Below are 24658 nucleotides of genomic sequence, written 5' to 3' on the forward strand. Positions count from 1 at the left end.
AAACTGGAGTTTTTGGTCAGTTTTCAAAATGTGGTAGTTCTTTAGGATGATTACGTGAAATGTGGTAGTTTTTTGTCAATTACTCCAGAGAAGGCGAGTAAGCATGATTGAATGAGAAAGTTGTGGTTGTGTGGCCGTGTAGGTAACACCTCTTATGTAGACCATATGAAAGTACATGATCGATTATACAGAGTGCATGATTGTGGCCTAATAATGATCCATAGCGCCCGAGACGATTGCTTCTTAGCCTAAACCTCGTCAATTATCTGGATATGTCATGTGATGCTTGGTGATAAAAAAAATCTCTTGGTACGAGATGCAGTAAGAACGCAACAAATCAACGATAACACATGGATCATCTACTAAGATGTGCATATGTATAGCCCTTTATTCGCTTCATCATTACCGGTTGTTCTTTTATATAGAGTTACAAAGCAGGATCTGTGGTGGTCTGTCGAATCGTGTCCACCCTTTGCTTCTTGGTAACTACGGATGATGTTTCGGGTGGTGTCACGGTGACTTTTGTTTTCCCCACGGCGATGAATGCCACTCTCTTCCTCGTATCAGGCTTGACGACATCTCTGCGTGGAGCCGGCGCAGCAGCAGGCGTGCCAAGAAGAGAACGCAGAGTGTTTTCATCATTTGGTAGTTGCCTCCCACTCTGAGAATCTCCGGCATCGCCGCAATGGGTGGCTTTATCTGGTTGGTCAGCCAGAGAAGCATGCTGTTGCTTGGCTGGGGTGTTTGCTCCATCAAGGTTTTCCGTCTCTGATATGTCAAAAGTGCAGCATTAGAACTTATAAGAACCTTTTCCAAAGTATGACATGATAAACACATTAATACTCCTGTTCTATTAATGGAATACGCCCTCTATAAAGAAATATAAGACCATTTAGACCACTACTTTAGTGATCTTAACGGTATTAAATTTCCTTACAGAGGGAATAATTAATAAACAAGCATTCCTGTTCTATTAGGTACAACACAAACAGTTGATATGAAAAAAATTGCAGCATTTTGGCAACACATGCAATTTAATTTCCAGCTGGAACACGCACCCAGAAATATGCTTTAAAATTGCAATGGAAATAATGGCAACACATTAAACACGCACCCAACATAGTCGCAGTGTTTTGTCTTCCAGTAAGCACAATCCCAGCCATCATTCAGCTAGGCTAACTGACTAACAGTTGTTTTCATTGCAACAACTGTCAGTCAGGTTATCTGACATATAGAGATATATGGCTATTATACCAAGATATCATGCTAAACAACAGTAGTCTACCATAATAAGTTACAAATTCCAGACGCATACTCTTGAGTGTTTTGTCAAACGTCATCTAGCATAAGAATGTCACTTCTTACTACATATATATGTTATTAATATACTTGAGTGTCATCATAACTTCCAGATAGTCAATTGGAGGTGAATGTAATAGCACCATCAAGACTCTTCATCTTCATTCATACCCATTCTGTATCACTTCCTACCACTTCTTACTACATATATATGTTATTAATACATATTGCATTTTCAGTTTAGACTTAACAGAAAACAATTTTTAATTTGCATGCCTTTAGGATACAATTGTATGCGATTGGTTTCAGCAGGCAGTCATGTATAAGTATTGCAGAAAATGCAACCATGGACTCCAAATGTGCATATGTCATTAATCCGAGAAGGTAAAGTGTTCCAACCTTCACTAACAAGTCCAAGGGTCTCATACTGGATTGATGAATCTGGAGTGCACGACTTCAGATCCTCATCTTGGGTTTTCTGACTGCTAGCTTTGGTCTTTTCATGCAAAACAAATTTATCTTTCACCCATACACACTCCAGGATAGTACTGGGATCATTGCTCGAGGGGTAGTACTCTCTGAAAGCCTGTGAAATGCAGAGGCAGAACCAAGGAGTTATGTAGCGAGGTAACTGCAAGGTCCAGCAACTGCACTTTCGTGTGAAAGCATGATCTTACGCAATACATATTTTTCCATGATCAACAAGGATACAGAGTGCTAGTGTGGAAGCAAAAAATACCTGTACTTTATCAATACTGATCTTAACAGCCTGCTTTTTATCCGTAAGATCGGTAACCTTATTGTATATTGATACAACATCAAGTAACATCTGCAAACATAATATCAGAGGGCAAGCATCTTAGGCAAAATCTGTGCATAAAGAGACAAAGAAGATAATTGGCACGCATATCATTCCAAGTTGACATTTCTTCCTTTTTGAAAAAAGAAGTTGACATTTCTTAGATTCCTAATTAATACACATAACAGTTTGACTACCAAGTTAGTTGCTGCATAAATATATGGGCGGTTGTTTACTGAATTTAATTGATATAATCATTCATAGCCATGCCTGTAGACCATGTGGCTCACCTGTTGGGTCAGGACCCTCACTCTTGCAAGCAAAGCAAGCACTGCAGTGCAAAGTTCTATAAAAAAAGATCTAGCAAGTAAAAAGCTGATCTGACTGTAGTATGGATTAAGGAACTTTGGATAGGTAGCAATCAACTCCAAATGAAAGTTACTACGAGATTTGTTTCCTTTTCGGTGGTAAGCCAAGCGTGGGTGTACACCTTATTTTATTTGTGCTATAAGAAAATAACAGAACCAAAAAAAAAGGATACACTGCTCCCTTCAGAACAGGTTCAGCCATCTGCACAAAATACAGAAAGCATTAGTGTTTTCCCTCTGATGTGCAAACCAAGTTAGCTATCTCCGGTCTCGAAGTTGATCAAGAATGATCTGTAAACTACAACAACTCATCCAGAAGTATGCATCATGCAGTTACATAATATAGAATTTCTCGGGTAACGAGCTTCATGTACCATACAAGAATTTATACTAAATACATCAGAAACCTTGCAAACATGCAGGGATAATCACAACACTTTGCTGCTATATCCTTAGTTAGCTAAACAAAAGAAGTAAAACAACCGGGCGATATTGGTAGGCTACCACAGATTCAAATTTCAATATTGCGTAACTCGTTACTTGAAAACAAGTACAAGGAACTCATTGCATTTATGATTCCACCAAAATATTTGATTCAGCTGCAACAGGATAGTTTGCAAAACGCAACCAGTGTCAACAGATAACAAAACGCACCTGGGACAGCAAACGGGCGACCCCCAAAAGCCTCTTATAGTGGCTATGGTTTGCACCAGGCTTCCTCTTACCCTGCCTATAAAAGAAAATATTAAGCAATAACCTGAATAGCAGACTAATATAATTATAGCATCATTATACCAAGAATAAAAGCCAATGAAATAATCTGAACTGCCAGGAAATTAAGCACTGCCCATACAAGTGGAAACTTCTAGCTATGCTTACAGTCATTAGTGAATAAACTTTTTCTTTGTTATCTCCTAGGATCAATATAAGGACCACAAATATCATCACAAGACCACAACATGTCCCAACATGAAGGATTTGTAAAAGGACATTACTTCTGCCAATGTGTACCATACACATCACAAAAAAATTGCGATTGACATACACATAATAAATGACAAAGATTGTTTTACAGGGGTGTGCAACTGCACCAGGGATGAGAAACCTGACGAACCTGTTCGGAACAAGAATGGTGTTTGCCGGCTTACGACAGGTGATGACCGGGAACACCGCGTTGATGACCTCTGCGAGATTGGCACTGAGAAGCAGCTTCAGGTCCCTCCGCACCTACGCGCCCATCCCAAACACATACAAATCACACTCGTCAGTTGTCAGTGAATAGCCACTCGCCCGAAAAAGGTGGGGGAGGGGGGCGAGCAGGTCGTAGTAGTAGGCGTACCTTGAGGAGGTACTGGAAGTAGGCGGCGCCACGGTGCTGGTTCCGGTGCTTGTAGACAAGGCGCTCGAGCACTCCGGCCTCCGCCTGCAGGTGGCGCAGCGCCGCCCGCAGGCGATGCTCCTCCCCCTCCTCCGCCGAACCCTCCTGACGCTGCGCCATGGCGGTCGCTCCCAGCTTAGTATCTGCCATGTCTAGGTCATGGATGGATGTAGAATTTAAACTCAATGCTAAACGATCCAATTAAGTACATAAAGCATGAAAAATACTACAAATAATAGTGCATGAATTGGCAACAAAATCCATCAACTTATTAAGTTAACAAATTGAAAATAAAAATACACTGCTCAAGAGGTAATAAGAAATTACCCAGCGGCAGTGGCGGATCTAGGATTTTGAAACGGGGTGGTCCACCCAAAAAAATAACAAGAAATATGACATGCCAATGGCACAATAGAAACTGATCAATATGATCTTACAAATATATGAAAAATTCTCAAATCAGTCTTGATTTTGCATTAAAAAAAGCCTACATGCCTTGAAAAGTTCAAAGCAGACTATGTGCATGTGTTCATTCTTCCACATTTGACACATATATGTAACCATGTGGACCTAGTTGACATCCTGTTCTTCAATCTGACAATGGCATTTATTGATTCAAAAATTGAGAGTTTGACCCAAACTGAAACAATTCAGTAGTAAGGGCCTGTTCGGAGACTTGCTAGCTTCTCAAAAACTTCTCATATCCAGCTTCCAGCCTCACTTCTCACTTCACGTGGAGTGCAGCAAACTGTTCTGGAGCGAGGCAGCTTCTCCCCAGCGCCTGGGTGAGCTGGCAGCCCAACTGGGGCGGTGAAGCCCAGCTTCTTGCCACCTTGGGCCGGCTGGAAGCAGTCCATTTCGGGCTAAACTGCAAACAGGCCAAAAAAAAAGGAGAAACGAGCTGGGCCTGGTTCCTGGAGTGAATGCCTGGGCTTAGTTTTTTCATAGGAGATAAATTGTGCGAATTTTGGCTGTACATAGATCTGTTCTGCTAGTAGATTGCTCTGTTTCTTGGCCTTGATTTTGCTCCAACGCTCACTACTTAATTTTCGTGGCTCGTTGTACAATTAATCTACGGCCGCCACCGGCTAAACAACAACACGTACATTCGTATGCAGAACCGGATAGTTTCAAGCATGACATACAACAGCAGAGGTTTCCAGCCTAGATGAAGATCGTTCTTTTTTGCTAGTGCATGTACTACAGTGCCACAAATATTCCCAGTTAAGGCAAGTTGTAATAAAGACAATCCGAGTGTTTTCATCGCTCCATTCGGCTGCCACATTTGACATTTCTCTAAAAAAAATGCATGTCACTTTGGTCTTCAATGTACTAGGACAAATATGAAAATTGTACTTTTCTGCATAGCCAAACTCATGTAATATCTGAACTAGTATATAGCAGTACATTTGCACACATATACCACTAGCAGTACATAACTACACACATATAGCAGTACATTTTCTGCATAGCCAAAAAATGCATTTCACTGTTCTGAAATTTGTTCACACATTAGCAGTCATTGCAGTACCCACATAGCAATATGCATTAACTTGTGATTCCAGAATTAAACAACCAACAACATGCGCCAGGGTAGGATTTTGCACACAACAAGTAGTCTGAAAATAAACTGCACACATGTAGAGAACAGAGAACATGAGCCAGGACACCGATCCATGGGGAAGAAGAGAAGGGGACGAGCTCACCTTGCAGCTTAGGCTTCGGGGGCGTGGTCTTCCTGGTGCCGCTCCTACCTTGGGAGCGTCGCTCGGGCGTCAATGGCGTCGGGGCTAGCTCCTCTGAGACATGGGGTCGCAGCTCCTTGCAGCAGGCGCGTCGGACGGCGGCGAAGATGGGATCCGGCGGGAAATAGACCGGGGCGGCCGGATCTGTAGTCAGAGGGGCCGATTTGGCCGGCGACGGGGGCTGCCGGGCGACGGGGGCTGCCGGGCGTGGCGGCGGGAACGGCGGCGCTGGGGTTGCAAAGGAGAAGGAGGGGAAGGGGACAGGGGGTTTCTCAGCGAGTTGGAGATGACGAGCGAACCGTTTTTCTTGGCGATGGCAATCCGGTCGTAAATAACTGCAGCTTCCGATTCACAAATACGTGAAGCTGGGAATCGGTCGCTTCAAAAAAATGAACTGCAGCCCCATCGTGGCTTCCTGGATTGCAGGCAGCTACGAGAAGCTATTCCGTTCGGGCTGGCTTCGGTCAGAATTTTTCAGAAGTTTAGAGTGGGAGGAGATCAGAACAGGCCCTAAGTAGTAACATTTCTGAAAATTACAACTCAAGATGCCACATGGATTCAGAAAATGGATCCAAACTGAAACAATTCAGTAGTAAGTAGTAGCATTCCTGGACAGAATTCAGTAGCAATACATTACAATTTGCAAAGGAGCACAGCAAGCCTAAATTCGTAACTAGAAGTACTGGCAGGTGGCAGCACGACGAGTAATGAGCAAACATAAATTTGGGAACAGGCAGAAATCTCATCAAACATACCTCAAACGTGGCAGGTCGCTGCTTGCCTTCTGCAGCTGCACAACGCCGGGCGTCGACTGCCGAGTGCGGTCTCGGCGGCTGCGGGCTGCGGGCTGCGGGCTGCCGGCTGGGCGCGGTGGCACAGGGCAGGGGCGGGGCGAGTAAAGTCGACGGTGAGGCACGGAACCAGGCAGCGGGTTAGGGCGGCGGGAGCGCAGAGGGGAACCGGGAACGGGAGGCAGTGCGCAGCGGCTGTCCTGGCGGCTACCGCGGGCCACGGCTGTGTTCTTCCGGCAAGTGGCCCGGCTAAGGCCGTGCCTGGGCTGCCTAGGCAGGCACGGCCCGTCTGGCACGTTTGCGAGGGGAGGAGCTAAATTAGTCTAAAAATGTAAAAAAAAATTGCTATAAAAAAGGGTGCACACCCCTCTCATTTCCCACACTCAGACATGGATGATCTCAACCAGTTCCACTTCAATGCAAGCGATTTCGATATTCACATACCGAGTTTGTCGATCCCACTGCCCACAATACCATCACCTATCCTTCTTCTGATGAGAATACACAATCACCATCCGGCCCCCATTCCACTACGGCCAGCACTAACTCCACCACCACCGGTACAAGAAGGGTCCGTCACAAAACCTCGAAGTGCTGGACTACTTCGATGATGAAATTGTTGTGGAGGGGTATTCGAGAAAGAAAAAAAGAAATTGTTCTGGAGGGTGATGTCAATGTGCTTAAAGCTAGGTGCAAAAGATATGCGATCTTGTATTCCGCGGGGGGGGGGGGGGGGGGGGGGGGGGGGGGGGGGTAAGGAGGAACGACCACCCTAAATACGCACAAATTGGCACACATCGAGAAGGACAAGAAAGACTGCAGGGAGACATGCCACGCTCAAGTTCAACCCTGATGGTTTGGTACGTAATTTCACCTATGATTCTAATGTTCAACAAGAAAATATTTGTCGTTTAATTGTTTCTAATGATTTACCATTAAGTTTTGGTGAGTTTACATATTCAAATTGCTTTTCCATCACCATCACCAGTGGATGGAAAATGCTAGTGTTAACTTTGGTTGGTCGATGCCAGTGTCGAAATTCTTTTTCGAGGGAAATGCTAGTGTTAACATTGTCAAAAATGTTTTAGGTCCGTGAATCTAAAAAAGATATGTGATTTCAATCTTTTCTAGGACCACTTTTTACTTTACTTAAACTCGACAACCATTACAATGCTTTGATAAGCCCCCCCCCCCCCCCCCAAATATATATATATATATATATATATATATATATATATATATATACATATATATATATATACATATATATATATATATATATGTATATACATATATATATATATATATATATATATACATATATATATATATATATATAACTCATATGACTAAGTTTGGTTCTCTGAGTTCAGTTTCCATGGTAATACTTTTTGCAATAAAAAAATTACGGAGGCTTTAATAAAAATACTTCAATCAGATCGGAGTAGAGGCGCCGCCTCGTGCATATCTTCACAAACTTGACTACCTTCAAAAAAAATTCTAAACTACCATGAGTCGTTCATCCAGAAGCCATGATCGTTTCGTACTTTGGGCAGGAGTCCTCTAGAAGTACAGGTCATTGAACCACAAAATCTTCACCAAAACAGCAGAGAAACACTCCAAAGCCACAGAAGATCACATAAAAAAACCTTCTGTGAAGTGTTATAATAGATTAGAGGTAAATACATCACTAGTGCTTGAACTTGCCACGAATGTGCACTTTTGGTGCCTGAACTTGTAAAATACATTGAACTGGTTCCATAACTTGATATGGACGTGCATATACAGTTTAAATCTCGTTTTTATACGTCCATAACGCTCACGAGGCATGTCAGGATGTAAGGGATAAGGCGTGTGGCTTGTTTTTTAGGAAAACCTCCTAAAATAAGTTTTTCCTTACAAAAAGGCCCTCAAAGAGAAACTGTTAAATTGAAAAAATATTAATCTATATTTTTTTTGAATCGGTTGGATTGCTTACCACATGTGTCACGTGGTATCTATTAATCTATTAATAATTAAAACTGGTCCAGGGTTCAAACCACACGCGCAGTTGTGCGTGGCTAGCCAGTCGACCCGTTTAGATTTAGTGTCAAGAAAGGATTCATATACTTTATAAACATAAAGCTGAACAACATAAATTAAAAATATTTATTCCAGCAATATAGTGCCATTGATTTGAACCTGCAACCAGGGGTTATATGGCGGCCGCACATACCACTCCAACCGACAACACCGAATGGCAAAATGATAAATTTAGGTTTATATCATAACGAGCCCGTGTGGCTAAAACAAACCACAGTGTGGCTCAATTTTCAACGGGTTTGTTCTTTTTCATTTCATTTTTTCAAAAAATACGTAAATTATTATCGCTTTACAAAATGTACATATATTTAAAACAAATTACGTTAACAATTTCATATAATTTCATCAAATACCTATGCAATAATTTAACATAAATACACATAATAAAATTATGAATTAAGAATATATTTTATAATTGGAAAAATGTTCGCGTTTAATAAAATATGAAAGTAATTTTAGAAACATTAATATATTTAAATAAATTCTCATATAAGTTTAAATTTTCCATTTTTTTAATAAACTATTTATTTAGTATATCAATGTGTTCATGCTTTAGCAAACTATGTTGTTTTGAAAAGTTTATATAGTATACAAGTTTGTGTGTTTTCTAAAAAAATAAATACAAGCCTAGTGCGCCATTAGACTGCGGATCCTGGCATGAATAATACTTTTTTTTTGAAATACTCACATGAATAATACTGGAATCTTATTTTAATCATTCATAAATATTTTCAATTTTATGAATATGTTTTAAAATAACACGTGAATTCTTTTTAAAACGACATGAAGATTTTTGCATTCTTTTGAAATTATGTTTGTTATACAATCATAAAAGGTACTTGTACTTTTGATACATGACAACTCATTGGTTGGAGTGGTATCCGTGCCTGGTCTACAAGCTTTGGTCCCATGTTCGGTCATAGATCTGGTGCTGTTTTTTGCTGGATTATTAAATTCCCTTTATTTATTTTGTTCGGCCAAATGTTTATAAAGGTTATGAATCATTGAATGTCAGCAAATAGGAAGTTGTCGAGTGGCTAGCCGCATGCACTCGACTGGTATGTTGCTGGTTCGATCGAGCACACGAGTTGTAATTTTCATCTTATAGTTATACACCTAATTTTTATTTTCTAATTTGTCAGTTTCTCCTTGAGGGCCTTATTGAAAGAAAACAATTTCAGAGGTTTTTTGCAAAAAAAACAGGCCACGCACCCTTGGCACCGACAGCGGGCCCCATGGCATGCTGGCGCGCCTCCTCAGCTTCGCGGACATATACAAACACCATTTGAACCGTATATGCACGTCCATGCCAAGTTATGGAACCAGTTCAATGTATTTTGCAAGTTCAGGCACTAAAGTGCACATTCATGGCAAGTTTTAGCACCACCGGTGTATTTACCTCAATAGATTATGTGAAGTGTTATAATAGATTACACATGTTGCCGTCTGTCTTTTAAGTACCTACACATGTGAAGTGTTATAATAGATTATGTCTGAGCTTCTAGAGTTATGTCCGGGTCCTGCTTCGCCTTTGTCAATGGAGCATATGAAAGTGGTGAGGGACAAGCTTCGCATTTTTCATGTTAGCAACTGGAGGTGAACTCGCTTGGACACTCGTATGTGGCTTGGCGCCCACTTCTCCCCCGCCTGCGCATCATCACGGTGCTCTCTTTGCAAAAGATCTTTGTGACATGCTCGCCAGCTTGGAGGATTCTAGCCCTGGATTTGGAAGGGTGGTTGCTTGCCTCCTTACAGGGATGACACTCAAGGGCAAAAGCAAGAAGGTAGATGATTGCCCTCGGACCAGCATCCTGAAGAAGAAGTCGCTCCGCAAGAAAATGCGTCTGGAGTTACTTGATGAAATATCTTCAGCCCCTCGGCTCGTCCTCAAGGTTGTGTTCGTTATTGTGGTTTTTGCTATTACACATTTCCTTTTGTTTATGTGTTCTCATCAGCATCCTACTGTGCTGTACAAGTGTCTGAAATTGCGGTTGTTGTGTGTTTGAAGAGTTTGATGGGGTGTGTGTGTGTGCGGTCATGGGGTTTCACACCTTGTGAGTAGTCCACTCATGGTTTGATTGTATTGTTTGTTACATGATTTTTCATAAATTAACTTGGCAATTCTCTTTTTCATAATTAATCGAAGAGGCAAAACTTTTGCCTCCATTTCAAAAAAAAAGATGACGAGGAAGTTGCACCGAGACACAATTTTTGGGGCTCTTTCCTCTAGACGAAGAATGCATTGCACGTAGTTAATAAAAGTTTGCATTGCTAGGATTTTTTTCTTTTGATTTTCTTTTAGGGAATTCTTTTGAACGTATGCTAGGTGGTACAAAGCCGCATTGTATACAGCCCGGAGTATATTTTACTCCCTCTGTTCCTAAATATTAGTCTTTTAAGAAATTCCACTGTAGACTACAGACGAAGCAAAATGAGTGAATCTATACTCTAATAGATGTCTATATACATCCGAATGTAGTCTCTATAGTGGAATCTTTAAAAGACTTATATTTAGGAACGGGGGGAGTAGGTATGAAACCGAAAGAGTTTGCTAGGATTTTTCTTTTTGTTTTGAACGTTCTTTTTTAGGGAATTCTTTTGAACGTATGCTAGTTGGTACAAAGCCTGCTGGGCGAAAGTTTATTTTAGGTATGAAACCGAAAGAGTTTGATAGTGAGCAGAGCTGTTACGCACCGAGAGAGACTAGACTGAGAAATCGATGAACCATACAGCTTCCAGCAGGAAGATCTTGTAATCTCCAGCAACATAAAGAACAAGGACGTCGGGGCCAAAACATCAATACTACCGAACTGACTGGCATGTTTCCTCAGCTAGGGCGAAAATGGCCCACGCGTAAGTATATACCGTAAGTCGTCCTATATAAGTACATGTGCCTTGTGCACTTATCTCCACAGTTTTGAGCACAACCCTTTCTGTATTCTCCTGCACCTTGTAGGTTAATTGGAGCTTAGATTTCTCAGAGAGAACTAAGGAGTACGTAGATGGTGACTTCGGAGAAAAGTGCAATTGTTGTTGCACTGTTGTGCATGTGCTTTGTTGTGACCCATGCATGCGACGGTATGTGTTGATTAATAAGTTCCCTGACCAAGTTCCCTCCTAATCAAGCGCTGTTGTATAATGCTAGTTGATTTATAATTGTTGGCATGTGATCCTGGCACACGTTTGTCTTCCCTTCTCCACTATTTTGAACCTTTTATAGACGCTCCATTTGGCTCTTGAGCTGCTTCCTCCTTCAACTGCTCTTTTGGCGGTCCTTCCTGTGCTAACTCGACAGAAAGATCATCTGCCAGTTATATATCGTACTATATGTTAAAAGATAAAACCTCTATGTAAAGGTCCCATCTGTATTTCTGGTTTTTATCAGTCTGTCCTCTTCACTGCCAATTCTTCACTCTTTTCATATTTCTCTTGAAAATGGAATATCTGAGCTTTAAACTGAAAAGGTATGCAATCTTTCACTAAAAAATACTCCAGTTTTTTTTTAAAAGGAGGTTGAAAAATACTCCAGTATTATTCAGATTATAATCATTTCACTAAATAAACGGTACATCAAAGAATGGCGGCAAACGGGATCTAAAATAGATGCGGGGTTGTTTCATCTTGTCAGCAAAGCAACATCCTGTATAATCTTGCCATCCTCATCTTTCCTATTGCTAATATAATTTGCACAAAGTTTCATCTTGATGTATGATTTCTTATTTATATTTTCTGACTCAAAGGAAATGGTGTGAGATTCGGGTACAGTGGGAGAACTGGCCCGGAACATTGGGGGAGCTTAAGTCCTAATTTCACCGTTTGCTCAAAAGGAATCTACCAGTCTCCAATTGACATCGTCAGAGATGGTGCCGTACACGACCCAGGAATGGAGCCCCTAGAGAGGGATTATACTTCTACTAATGCTTCAATGGTTGACAACGTCTTCAACATTGCGGTTTGCTCCGAGCCTCTCAACAAAATGATTCTTTGTATCAACGAATATAAAATGTTCACATACAAGCACGACGATACCTGACTTAGCTTATCTTTATTTTGTTTGTCTTACAGTAATTTGCTTCATTTGCGAGTTCTTTTTTCCTGGATCGGCTTTTCTAGCTTTGTTTTCCTTTGATGTTTTGGTTGTATAACTTCATTAACTTGTGCCATCGGTGTAGTGTAATAAAATACACGCATTGTGAAAAAAAATCCCTCCATCATATTGTGGTCTTCTATATAATGTACGAGTGACCAGTGGTGGCGCCAGCCTCATAAGTCTGTGGGGTCAATTTTTGGATATTTTTCTTCAGGATGAACAGTAAATGAACAGTAATTCTAGGCTATTTTCCTAAAAAGCTGTGGGGTCGGCTGACCCCACAGCTTACACATAGAATCGCCGTAGCGAGTGACTATTATAACCTGTTCATGAAATATGTGTTCTACTACGTACACGTAATCTCCTAGTTTAAAGTAATGAAAATAACTCTCTACACATGGTGGCAGCTGCACACACACCCCCAATTTTTATCTTTAATTATTTTGGTAAGTTATTTTGGACCATGGAAAATAACTCTAACAAAAATAAATTTATTTCCATGGCGTACGACGAGCCAGCCAAGCAAAAAGGCATTGTGGAAAAAAGGCAAGAAAAAAATAGAGAGAAGTGAGAAAAACCCCTTGCTATACATCAAAAGGCACTTGTGCCAAAAAGGCAGGCAAAAAAACAGAGATGCGTGTCCCAGTGCCATAAAAAACCAACACCTCATATATATAAAAAGTCACTTACGCCAAAGGATGCGTAGCTACCACCATGCATAGAAAATTGCCTCTCTTTAAAGTAATGTGTATCATTGTGTCAACTGAATGATGTAGCTGCGATACAATGACACTGTTGGGACTGTCAAGGTGGATGGGAAGAAGTACAAACTGAAGCAACTGCATTGGCACTCTCCCTCAGAACATACCATCAATGGCCAAAGGTTCACATGTACACGTTTGAGATTTGGGAAGCATTCAATTTCCCTTGTACTAACTATGTGCACCACTCTCTTACCCTGATAGATTCGCGGTAGAGCTCCACATGGTTCACTCCACCGATGATGGTGACATTACTGTTGTGTCAATCCTTTATCGTTACGGAAAACCAGATCCTTTCCTTCACCAGGTAAATCGTCGTGATAAGAAACTACCGCATTGTAGAACACCACACGGTGTATATCACCGAGATATGAAATGGTCCGTAGCTGTTAGTTAGTCAGTTGAGTAGTTTATATGCATTTAATACAAAGCTCTGTTTTATATGAATAGCCGGGAGACATTGACCTGTTTCAAGAACTGAATAACACGATCACAACTTGTAATTTGATTTCTAATCAATATGTATTGGACTTATATGTTCAACCAGATGACTAGGACACACCTAATGACGTCGCATGCTTGGTCTACATGCATTTCGGTTTGACTATTTGCTTTGTATTGTACTCATAGATAAAGGATAAGTTGGCTGAATTGTCTGCGGAGGGCTGCAAAGCTGAGAAAGGTGATCCTCTCCCCGTTGGGGTGGTGAATATGAGGGAACTAATGCAGGGTGCACATAGGTATTTCAGATATGTTGGATCTCTCACCGCACCACCATGCACAGAGAATGTGATCTGGAACATTCTTGGCGAGGTATTCCATCGGCTCAAATATTGAAAATAGTGTGGAAACTTTAACTTCACATGATGTTTATGCAACGAGAGTTACTAATCTATATATACTTTGAGATGTGTCGCAGATAAAAGAAATGACAAAGGATCAGGCTGCTACTTTGATGGCTCCTTTGAAGGGGAGTTACAAGCACAACTACAGGCCGCTACAATCACTGAATGGTCGTGCCGTACACCTCTATGACAGGTCACGCAATGTTCCAAATATTCTTTAGCCAACTGAAGTTCGTGGTGAACTATTTTGCTTGGTACCAATCCAGAACAATGAAAGAAGCGTAAGGTGACATGATAGATTGCAATAAAATGTAGCTCGTGGCATTGGTACTTGTGTGTGCAAGAACATAAATTATAATCATGGCCATTATCATGTATTCTTGTGTAACCATTGGGTTGTTGTTTGGATATAAGTACCGATCGTGAAATGTCAAATAAGGAAATTTTCTAAAGTAAAATAACAATGAAATTTTATTGTCTGAATGGTGTTAGAAATGTTCTGTTGTCCATTTTGTTCATAAATCTGAAAGAACACCATGATGTGAAATGCAATATCATTTTCCTTAATCCAAAGAATTCGAATGGCACCAAAACTAAATTGATTCTTCCACTTGTGAATATTGTATTGTGGGCGGAGTTTTTTCCCACTATTCCAAGATGAAGGTATAGCAATATTGATGTCGTTCACGTCGGCTGAGCAATAAGTGGTACTAGTATAACCTTTGGCATGCCTTGCCACACCCTTAAGAAGACACTCAAAGATTGACACAGAGAGCAAAACCTCATGCATGGGCTCCTGATCAATTTCGAGAGGATTAAAATCTCATGGGATGAGAATAATAGTTGTTAGTCTAAGCACGAGGATCGGGTTGCCATGGGAATGAGATATCTTTCCTTACTGGGTGGCTAAGAGAAAAATTGGTCCTGCTGTTTGGTATGAATGGCTTTTTATCTAGTGATTGGGTGGCATACTTGCATGATCTTCTATGCCCATATATACAATAAACTACATCAAACCATCACAAGTTGGAGCAATACATATCCACTGCTTTTGATAGCTCTAGTTCTCAATTGAGAGCGTTTTGACAGCTGATCTGATGACCCAGAACCATTTGTGAGGATTGATATGATAGCACACATAGAAGGTACATCGAGGTGGGGGCACCCCACCGGCCAGATATATCTCCTTCTTGCCACCCTTTTCTCCTTCCACGTGTTGTTATTATTGTTGCTTGCACCATTGTTGTAGTGACCACGTCACAAGTGAGCAATGTCGCACCCTTCCGACCCTTTGTTAGTGTGTGTACAGAACTGCAATGAGCGTGATAGGATGCTACCTTAGCGAGAGCAAAGGGAGGAGCGAGCGATTGGGTGGATGGAGGAGGAAGAGGTGGAATAAGGCAAGGGCATCAATGATGGGTGCTCACATGAGGCAGTTGTAGGATCGAAAGTATGTCTAGAGGGGGGGGGGTGATTAGACTACTTGACCAAATAAAAATCTAGCCTTTTCCCAATTTTAAGTCTTGGCAGATTTTAGCAACTTAGAGCAAGTCAAGCAATCAACCTACACATGCAAATCTAAGAGTACAGCAGCGGAATGTAAAACATTGCACATGAAGGTAAAGGGAGGAGTTTGGAGGGAGCAAACGCAATGTAGACACGGAGATTTTTGGCGTGGTTCTGATAGGTGGTGCTATCGTACATCCACGTTGATGGAGACTTCAAACCACGAAGGGTAACGGTTGCGCGAGTCCACGGAGGGCTCCACCCACGAAGGGTCCACAAAGAAGCAACCTTGTCTATCCCACCATGGCCATCGCCCACGAAGGACTTGCCTCACTAGGGTAGATCTTCACGAAGTAGGCGATCTCCTTGCCCGTACAAACTCCTTGGTTCAACTCCACAATCTTGACGGAGGCTCCCAAGTGACACCTAACCAATCTAGGAGACACCACTCTCCAAAAGGTAATAGATGGTGTGTCCACGATGAACTTCTTGCTCTTGTGCTTCAATTGATAGTCTCCCCAACACTCAACTCTCTCTCACAGGTTTGGATTTGGTGGAAAGATGATTTGAGTGGAAAGCAACTTGGAGAAGGCTAGAGATCAAGATTTATGTGGTTGGAATGGAATATCTTGACCTCAACACATGAGTAGGTGGTTCTCTTTCAGAAAATGTATGCTGGAAGTGTAGGCATGTTCTGATGGCTCTCTCCATGAATGAAGAGTGGGTGGAGGGGTATATATAGCTTCCACACAAAATATAACCATTTCACACAATTCACCAAACTCGGTGGGACCGAATCATAAAACTCGGTCAGACCGATTCAGTTCAAAATGTGAACGTTAGGCTTTTCGGTGGGACCAACATGTCAACTCGGTGGGACCGATTTCATTAGGGTTAGGGCATGACATAATCTCGGTGAGACCGATTACACAAACTCGGTGAGACCGGCTTTGGTAATAAGCTAACCAGAGAGTTGGTCAGGCAAACTCGGTGGGATCGATTCGCTCATCTCGGTGAGACCAAAACATTACCAAGGGGAAACAGAGAGTTTGCATTGCGAACTCGGTGGGACCGATCGCTCATCTCGGTTGGACCGAAACGTTACGAAGGGAAACAGAGAGTTTGCAATCCCATCTCGGTGAGACCGAGATCCCTATCGGTGAGACCGAAGTGACTAGGGTTTGTGGCAGTGGCTATCTCAAGTGAACTCGGTGGCGCCGGATATACTGTTTTGGTGGGGCCGAGTTTGACTTTTGGTTTGGGACATATGTGGATATGAGAAAGTGGTTGAGGGTTTTTGGAGCATATCACTAAGCATTTTGAGCAAGCAACCCATTAAGCAACACCTCATCCCTTTTTAATAGTACTGGCTTTTCCTATGGACTCAATGTGATCTTGGATCACAAAAAGTAAAATGTAGAGTCTTGAGCTTGAGCCAATATTTGTCCTTAGCATTTTGAGGGGTCCACAATTCTAATCCATGCCATGCCAATCATTGAACTTCCCTGAAATATTTATCTTAAAATTGTTGGAAATATGCCCTAGAGGCAATAATAAAATGGTTATTATTATATTTCCCTGTTCATGATAATTGTCTATTGTTCATGCTATAATTGTGTTATCCGGAAATCGTAATACATGTGTGAACACATAGACCATAACATGTCCCTAGTGAGCCTCTAGTTGACTAGCTCGTTGAGATGGTTACGGTTTCCTGACCATGGACATTGGATGTCATTGATAACGGGATCACATCATTAGGAGAATGATGTGATGGACAAGACCCAATCCCAAGCATAGCACTAGATCGTGTAGTTCGTTTGCTAAAGCTTTTCTAATGTCAAGTATCATTTCCTTAGACCATGAGATCGTGCAACTCCCGGATACCGTAGGAATGCTTTGGGTGTACCAAACGTCACAACGTAACTGGGTGGCTATAAAGGTGCACTACAAGTATCTCCAAAAGTGTCTGTTGGGTTGGCACAGATCGAGACTGGGATTTGTCACTCCGTATGACGGAGAGGTATCTCTGGGCCCACTCGGTAATGCATCATCATAATGAGCTCAATGTGACCAAGTGGTTGGTCACGGGATCATGCATTACGGTACGAGTAAAGTGACTTGTCGGTAACGAGATTGAACGAGGTATTGGGATACCGACGATCGAATCTCGGGCAAGTAACATACCGATTGACAAAGGGAATTGTATACGGGATTACTTGAATCCTCAACATCGTGGTTCATCCGATGAGATCATCGAGGAGCATGTGGGAGCCAACATGGGTATCCAGATCCCGCTGTTGGTTATTGACCGGAGAGTTGTCTCGGTCATGTCTGCGTGTCTCCCGAACCCGTAGGGTCTACACACTTAAGGTTCGGTGACGCTAGGGTTGTAGAGATATTAGTATGCGGTAACCCGAAAGTTGTTCGGAGTCCCGGATGAGATCCCGGACATCACGAGGAGTTCGGGAATGGTCCGGAGGTAAAGATTTGTATATAGGAAGTCCAGTTTCGGCCACCGAGAAAGTTTCGGGGGTCACCGGTATTGTACCGGGACCACCGGAAGGGTCCCGGGGGTCCACCGGGTGGGGCCACCTATCCCGGCGGGCCCCATGGGCTGAAGTGGGAAGGGAACCAGCCCCTGGTGGGCTGGTGCGCCCCCCATGGGCCTCCCCCTGCGCCTAGGGTTGGAAACCCTGGGGGTGGGGGGCGCCCCACCTGACTTGGGGGGCAAGTTCCCCCCCTTGGCTGCCGCCCCCTTGAGATGGGATCTCCAGGGGCCGGCGCCCCCCAGGGCCCCTATATAAAGAGGGGGGAGGGAGGGCTGCGCACCCTAAGCCCTGGCGCCTCCCTCTCCCTCCCGTAACACCTCTCCCTCTCGCTGAGCTTGGCGAAGCCCTGCCGAGATCCCCGCTGCTTCCACCACCACGCCGTCGTGCTGCTGGATCTCCATCAACCTCTCCTTCCCCTTGCTGGATCAAGAAGGAGGAGACGTCTCTCCCAACCGTACGTGTGTTGAACGCGGAGGTGCCGTTCGTTCGGCGCTAGGATCATCGGTGATTTGGATCACGGCGAGTACGACTCCATCATCCCCGTTCTCTTGAACGCTTCCGCTCGCGATCTACAAGGGTATGTAGATGCACTCCTCTCTCTCGTTGCTAGATGACTCGATAGATTGATCTTGGTGATGCGTAGAAAATTATAAATTTCTGCTACGATCCCCAACAGAAATAGCATTAGCTCAATGAGCTATGTGTTGTTAATAATTACCAAAACCACCCAGGGATAGTTGCACTTTCAAATCTCCTCCTTTTTGGTAATTGATGACAACATATAGATCAAAGCTTCGACAAGTGATAATAAGATTGAAAAACATCGTCGCTTTGAGAAGTATGTGATAAGCAAGAGCTCCCCCTAAATTTGTGCATTATTTAAAATTTGCTTTTGAATGCAAATGCATAATCGATTAGGATCATGGGTTACTCTTCCATGTCACATACATCTTGGTGGAGTGCTCAAAATGATAGAAATTAACAGCATGCACTCATCACCAAGCAAAGTGAATGATCATATATGGGATATAAGAGATAATATCATCCAAGCAAGCATTAAAGTAGCATATGATCAAACACATGATCATACAAGTATCTCACACAAGGACATAGAGTATCAAACAAGCACACAATAAAGTTCAACCAAATAGCAAGAGAGACAAAGAAGCAAAACACTCCCTCTCTCGAAGCCTATGATCCATACATTTCTCCCCCTTTGGCAACAAGTTACCAAAAAGTTCAAAAATGCATAGTGCTATGCGTCTCTCAAGCTTGGTCTTCGGGAGATGGTGTAGAAAGAACTCCAAGGACAAAGACATCAGTTGATGTAGTTGGAGCTGATGGAGTGGCTGCTGGAGGTGGCACATAAGTTGTTGCTGCTGGTGCAGATGATGTAGCTCTCGTATCTGGTATTGGCACTGCAGTGGAGACGAGCTGTTTCCTTTCTCCTCTTATACTCGTTCGCCTCCTCCCTAGTTATAATATATCTCCCTTTTGCCTGAAAGTCAAAGAAAGTAGGAGCAGGGAGAGCAATATGGAAAATGTGGCTCCTGTCAAACATTAGTCGGTATTGGAGAGGCTCTTCATTCCTCTCAATAAACTGATGACGAACCATAACATCATAACCTAGATAAGTGGGAGGCAATTCCATATCATTTTCATGTAGGGGTATCTCAAGAAAATTAGCCACACGGGTTGCATAAATTCCACCAAACAAGTCCCCATTTAAACCATTATTATGCAACCTTCGTGCAACAATGGCCCCCAAGTTATATTGTTTATCTCCTAAAACAACATTCTTGAGAACACTAAGATCAGAAACACACATGTGACAAGCCTCATCCTTACCGTTTATGAATCAACCTATAAAGAGAGCAAAATAATGTATAGCAGGAAAATGAATGCTCCCTATGGTAGCTTGTGTTATTTCTCTAGACTCCCCCACGGTGATACTAGCAAGAAAATCCCTAAACTCAGATTTGCGAAGTTCACTAGCACTACCCCACTGCGGAAGTTTACAAGCAGTGTTATAATCCTCTAAGTCCATAGTATAAGATTACCATAGAGATCAAATAGGACAGTGTGAGAATTACGTGAAGATGAAAATTTGAACCTTCTCACAAAGGAACCAGTTAGGTGATAATACTTAGGGCACTTATCTAGCATGAAGCCCTCGAGTTCAGCATTACGCACATATGCGTCAAATTCCTCCTTAATTCCTGCCCAGACCATGAAATCTTCTGACCGCCATTCACAAGGCCGCACTTGAGCTTCTCTTGGTAGTTCATGGTCCGGCTCACGCATTGCGGGCCTGGGTCCTTGCTTCCTTGAAGAACCACCTTGGTATATTTTCCTAAACATATTTCTTCCTCTGAAAAATTTCTGAAAATTTTAGTAACTCAAAATAAAAATGAATCAAACTCAATAAAATTGATAGCAGCTACTCTCACAAGTGCCTAGAGACTATATCATGCATTAGAACTACTTGGGACCATATAAATTTGACATGCAAGCTCAAGAACAGGGTCACCTAAGCAGCAAAAATTTGCAATGAATAAAGCACTAGAACAAAAACTAATTGGACCATTGGAGGAGTCACATACCGAAGAACAATCCCCCAAAGCAGTTTTGTGAGTGGAGCTTTGAGCAAGGAGATCAAAAATCGCAGTAAGATGAGCTAGAACTCGTGCTTGAGATGGTTGGTGATTTTTTGGGAGGAAGAAGGAGTGTGTGGGTGCAGGAATAAGTGGAGGGGGGCCACCAGGGGCCCATGAGGCAGGGGCGCGCCTTGGACCCTCGTGGCCAGGTGCTTGCTCCCCCTGCTGTGTTCTCAGTGCCAGATATTCTCAAATATTCTAGAAAAAATCATATTTCATTTTCGGGACATTTGGAGAACTTTTATTTTCGGGGTATTTTTTATTGCACGGATAATTCAGAAAACTGACGGAAAAAATACTATTTTTGCTTTATTTAATATAAATAACAGAAAGTAAAAGGAGGATACAGAAGGTTGTGCTTTCTAACTTCATCCATCTCATGCTCATCAAAAGGAATCTACTAACAAGGTTGATCAAGTCTTGTTAACAAACTCATTCCGAATCGCATGAAACCGGAGAATTTTCAAATAGCACTAGGTTACCTCAACGTGGATATGAACATCCCCAACAATAAGAATATCATATTTCTTCTTGACAGTAGGAAAAGGAAATTCCAAACCTCCAATAACAATTGATGGAATTTTTCCAATAGAGTTTATACTATGGACTTGAGGTTGTTTCCTCGAAAAGTGTACCGTATGCTCATTACCATTAACATGAAAAGTGACATTGCCTTTGTTGCAATCAATAACAGCCCCTGCAGTATTCAAAAAGGGTCTACCAAGAATAATCGGCATACTATCGTCCTCGGATGAAAATAGCAGACATTTTTCAAGAAATTTTTTCAAAAAAAAAAGTTCCAAATCTCAACGCTTCTTTGTGTTCTTATAAAGTTTTGCACCTTGATTTTCGGTTATCACTGTGTGGCTTGGTGGCTAACCGCTCGGGGTCTATTTTCTGCATTGTCTGAAGTCGTGGGATCACATCGTGGTACTCTCGATTGTTTTTCAGCAAAACATGTTGGGTCGGCCCAGTCGGGCGCGCCCTGTGCGTTGAGCTCCTGTACATTTTGCGTCATATAGGAGGTCCCTCACTTCAGGGCTTCAAGAGAGCAACTAATCAAGGAGTATTCCTTCGGGATCCCTCGCAAGGGTCATTTGGGGTGGGCTGGGAGCACGTCACTTGGCGCGCTCTCAGCCGCCGCCATGTGTCACGCTCTGGACGTTCCATCCGGATTTTTTTCTATTTTTCTGTACGTGTTTTCGACTTTTAGATGACTTTTTATTATTATTTGGGTATATTGGTTTCCCTCTGTTTTCTTAGGTTCTGGACAAAGAAAAATGAAGAAAACATTATCGCGGAAAAACATGTTTTCTTTTTTCCCTTTCGCGAGAGGCAGGCACGAATTTGTTTTCGCGAGAGGCACATCCATGCCTTTCAGAAAAGGAAAAAAAGCCTTCCGCAAGAGGCACTAAGGGTGCGTTTGCCGTTTGGTTTCCTTGCCCCGACGGGCCATAGCCTAGCTAGCCCAGCTAGCGCAGGTCGGCGTTGCTCACTTTGCCAGGCTGCACGTTTGGGTCGGAGCAGTTTTTCTTTGAGTGATGTGTCTTGCCGTTGAGAGCTAACCAAATCGGCTCTCCCAAGCCGGCAAGGGTTTCCTTGCCCCGCGAGGCTAACTTGCTGTCAAAAGCGATACTTTATGAGCTATACCAAACACGTTCCCTAGCCTGGCAAGACTATAACTGATTTCGCTTGGGATCCAAACGCACCCTAATTTACTTTTCGTGGAGCCATGGATTTGCTTTGCTCTCGAAAAGGGAAAAAAGTGCTCCCGGTTCCTTTTTTTATTACGGTTTTCTTGTTAAAAAGAAAAATTCGTCAAAATCTATCAACATGGGGTTTAGTTTTGAAAATCTAGACGCGAGGAATGCATGGTTTGAGAGATAAAATATTTTAAATAAACGAATGTACGAAAAAGGGAAAAACTCACAGGTTGCGATAAGTAGCGAGCATGAAGTGCGCCATTTGTCACAACCTAGAGAGGGGAGAGTGATCTTTGAAAGAGTATTGTTTAATTAGTGCTGATTTGGGGGCTCCGCTGCTGCGTGCACGTGTATGTTGTTTGGTTCGCTGCTGTTTTTCTTTCGAGTCTTTCTGTTTGTGGTTTTCTGTTTTGGGTTTTTATTTTCTTTCTAGTTTTATTTCTTTATTTTAATTTTAGTTTTATTTATCTTTTCAGTTTTTTATGTGTTTGATTTTCTTCTTTTGTACTTTTTAATTTTTCTAATGTATGGTGAGCATTTTTTAACACGCGCTGAACATTTATTTAGTATATGGTGAACTTTTTTATAACAGAAGGTGAACCTTTTTTAAACTTGGATTGTACTTTTCTTAAACATGCTGAACAGTTTTTCTAATATATTGTTTTCTATTTTTCTATAGTGATTCTTAATTATTTCAGCTCTGTAAAAGTCCAGCAATTGATTTTTAGAAAAAACCGCCATGAAAACTGCAAAGAGAGAAATAAAGAAAACTCATCCAAATGAGCTCGCCAGTGTGCGCCGGCCAATCTGCGTCTTACTTCAGGTACCGGGTCGTCTATTTGACGTGCCTATTTGACGCTAATGCACGTCAAATAGGAACACTTGCTCTAAACGACCTATAGACGCGCACCGCACCACATGATGCTGATGTGTGCTAGCAACGTATGTGGCCGATTTGGTTGGTTAAAATGTGCAATGCGTAGAGTTTGAAAAGGAAGCAAAAGCTTTATCTCGTCATTTTAGTTTAGAGGAGTTTACCAGATAAAAAAAAAAGACAGATTAACGATTGCGATGACCACACGTCTACTCTCGCAACCCCAAAGATCCCAAGTGTTTGGCACTTACCCGCCCCATAAGGTTTGACACGGCTTAAACCCTATCAATTACTTAAAATTCTTGCATTTCTTTCATGAGCCCAGTTTCGGTACAGCCCCCCTCACAGAGCGTACAAAGGGCAATATAGACATTTGACAAAGACATAGCTCATCTGGGCTGGCCCATTTGCGCTGAAAGATCAACAGAAATAGTGCCCTAGATAGGTATCGAACTCGCGACCAGGGATAGAATGACTCTCGTTGCTAGCCACTTTGGCCGGCTGCCTCAAGTTCGAGAATAGTAGTGCCACACTTATAAAGAAACTAACGAAAGCGGCAACACTTAAACACCAATTCACAAATACTAAAATGGTGAGCGGATCTAACACACAAGCTCCTGCGAGTGCATAACATCACTAGCCCAAAAAGATTTTTTTATAAAAAATTGCATGTGAATTTCCGTTTGACAAAGTAAATATTTTACAAACCTGAACATTTTGAAAATTTGTGAACATATTTTAAAAGAACTCAAACCTTTTGTGAACTATGTTTCACAATCTCAAACTTTAAAAAACAAATAGGAGCAAAATTGAAAACAAGAACATCTTTCGAAACTAAAATTTTGTTTTTGAAAATACGAACATTTTCTAAAAACAGGAACAAAACTGAAAACACAGACATTTTTTGAAACTACGAACAATTTTTTCAAAACGCAAACATTATATAAATTCCTCAGAATGTTTGTGTTATTCAGATTTTCTCATAATGTCAAAACACGCATATTTTTAAAAAGAGCAAACAAAATTTTGAACATAAACATTTTTTTATCATTTTATGAAAAACACTAACAAATTTGGAATTTCAAAAGATTTCAAAAAAATAAGAAAAAAATTTGAAACCATTTTTTTTGAATTTGCTCGAACATTTTTTGTATTCGTGTAGAAAAAATCATCATGTTCAACATAGGGTGTCCGGGTAGTTCGGAAGG

At 41.9% G+C, this 24658-nt stretch overlaps 2 protein-coding genes across 3 annotated transcripts; one reads left to right on the forward strand and one right to left on the reverse strand.

Moving 5' to 3' along the window:
* Positions 1-280: 280 nt before the first annotated feature.
* On the reverse strand, positions 281-5910 carry LOC109772593 (uncharacterized). Of its 2 annotated transcripts, none has more exons than XM_020331278.4 (9): positions 5551-5910; positions 3806-3996; positions 3581-3693; positions 3121-3196; positions 2640-2668; positions 2389-2482; positions 2039-2128; positions 1699-1885; positions 281-768 (listed from the first exon to the last, which is right to left on the reverse strand). In XM_020331278.4, the coding sequence occupies exons 2-9, from the start codon at positions 3992-3994 to the stop codon at positions 428-430; spliced, it is 1119 nt and encodes a 372-aa protein (XP_020186867.1). In that variant the 5' UTR covers positions 3995-3996; positions 5551-5910; the 3' UTR covers positions 281-427. The 2 variants fall into 2 exon arrangements, with proteins under 2 accessions (XP_020186867.1, XP_073356600.1); XM_073500499.1 differs by having other exon boundaries at positions 3806-3987; positions 5551-5883.
* Positions 5911-11464: 5554 nt separating this feature from the next.
* LOC109772606 (alpha carbonic anhydrase 1, chloroplastic-like) lies at positions 11465-14483 on the forward strand. Its single transcript, XM_020331288.2, has 6 exons — positions 11465-11540; positions 12203-12414; positions 13329-13435; positions 13518-13620; positions 13944-14126; positions 14233-14483. Exons 1-6 carry the CDS (start codon positions 11465-11467, stop codon positions 14377-14379), a joined length of 828 nt encoding a protein of 275 aa, XP_020186877.2. The 3' UTR covers positions 14380-14483.
* The last annotated feature ends 10175 nt before the right edge of the window (positions 14484-24658 follow it).

The sequence above is a fragment of the Aegilops tauschii genome, chromosome 5 (genome assembly GCF_002575655.3).
Source record: "Aegilops tauschii subsp. strangulata cultivar AL8/78 chromosome 5, Aet v6.0, whole genome shotgun sequence".
NCBI lineage: Eukaryota > Viridiplantae > Streptophyta > Magnoliopsida > Poales > Poaceae > Aegilops > Aegilops tauschii.

Bases quoted from the DNA above. Each gene is read 5' to 3' on its own strand.
- LOC109772593 (XM_020331278.4), bottom strand. From the start codon at position 3,994: ATGGCAGATACTAAGCTGGGAGCGACCGCCATGGCGCAGCGTCAGGAG. The intron at 3,694-3,805 runs GTACGCCTACTA...ATGGGCGCGTAG, and splicing joins ACTTCCAGTACCTCCTCAAG to GTGCGGAGGGACCTGAAGCT. The intron at 2,483-2,639 runs GTATCCTTTTTT...TCCATACTACAG, and splicing joins CCTGTTCTGAAGGGAGCAGT to TCAGATCAGCTTTTTACTTG.
- LOC109772606 (XM_020331288.2), top strand. From the start codon at position 11,465: ATGGTGACTTCGGAGAAAAGTGCAATTGTTGTTGCACTGTTGTGCATG. The intron at 13,621-13,943 runs GTAAATCGTCGT...TTGTACTCATAG, and splicing joins CAGATCCTTTCCTTCACCAG to ATAAAGGATAAGTTGGCTGA. The intron at 14,127-14,232 runs GTATTCCATCGG...GATGTGTCGCAG, and splicing joins TCTGGAACATTCTTGGCGAG to ATAAAAGAAATGACAAAGGA.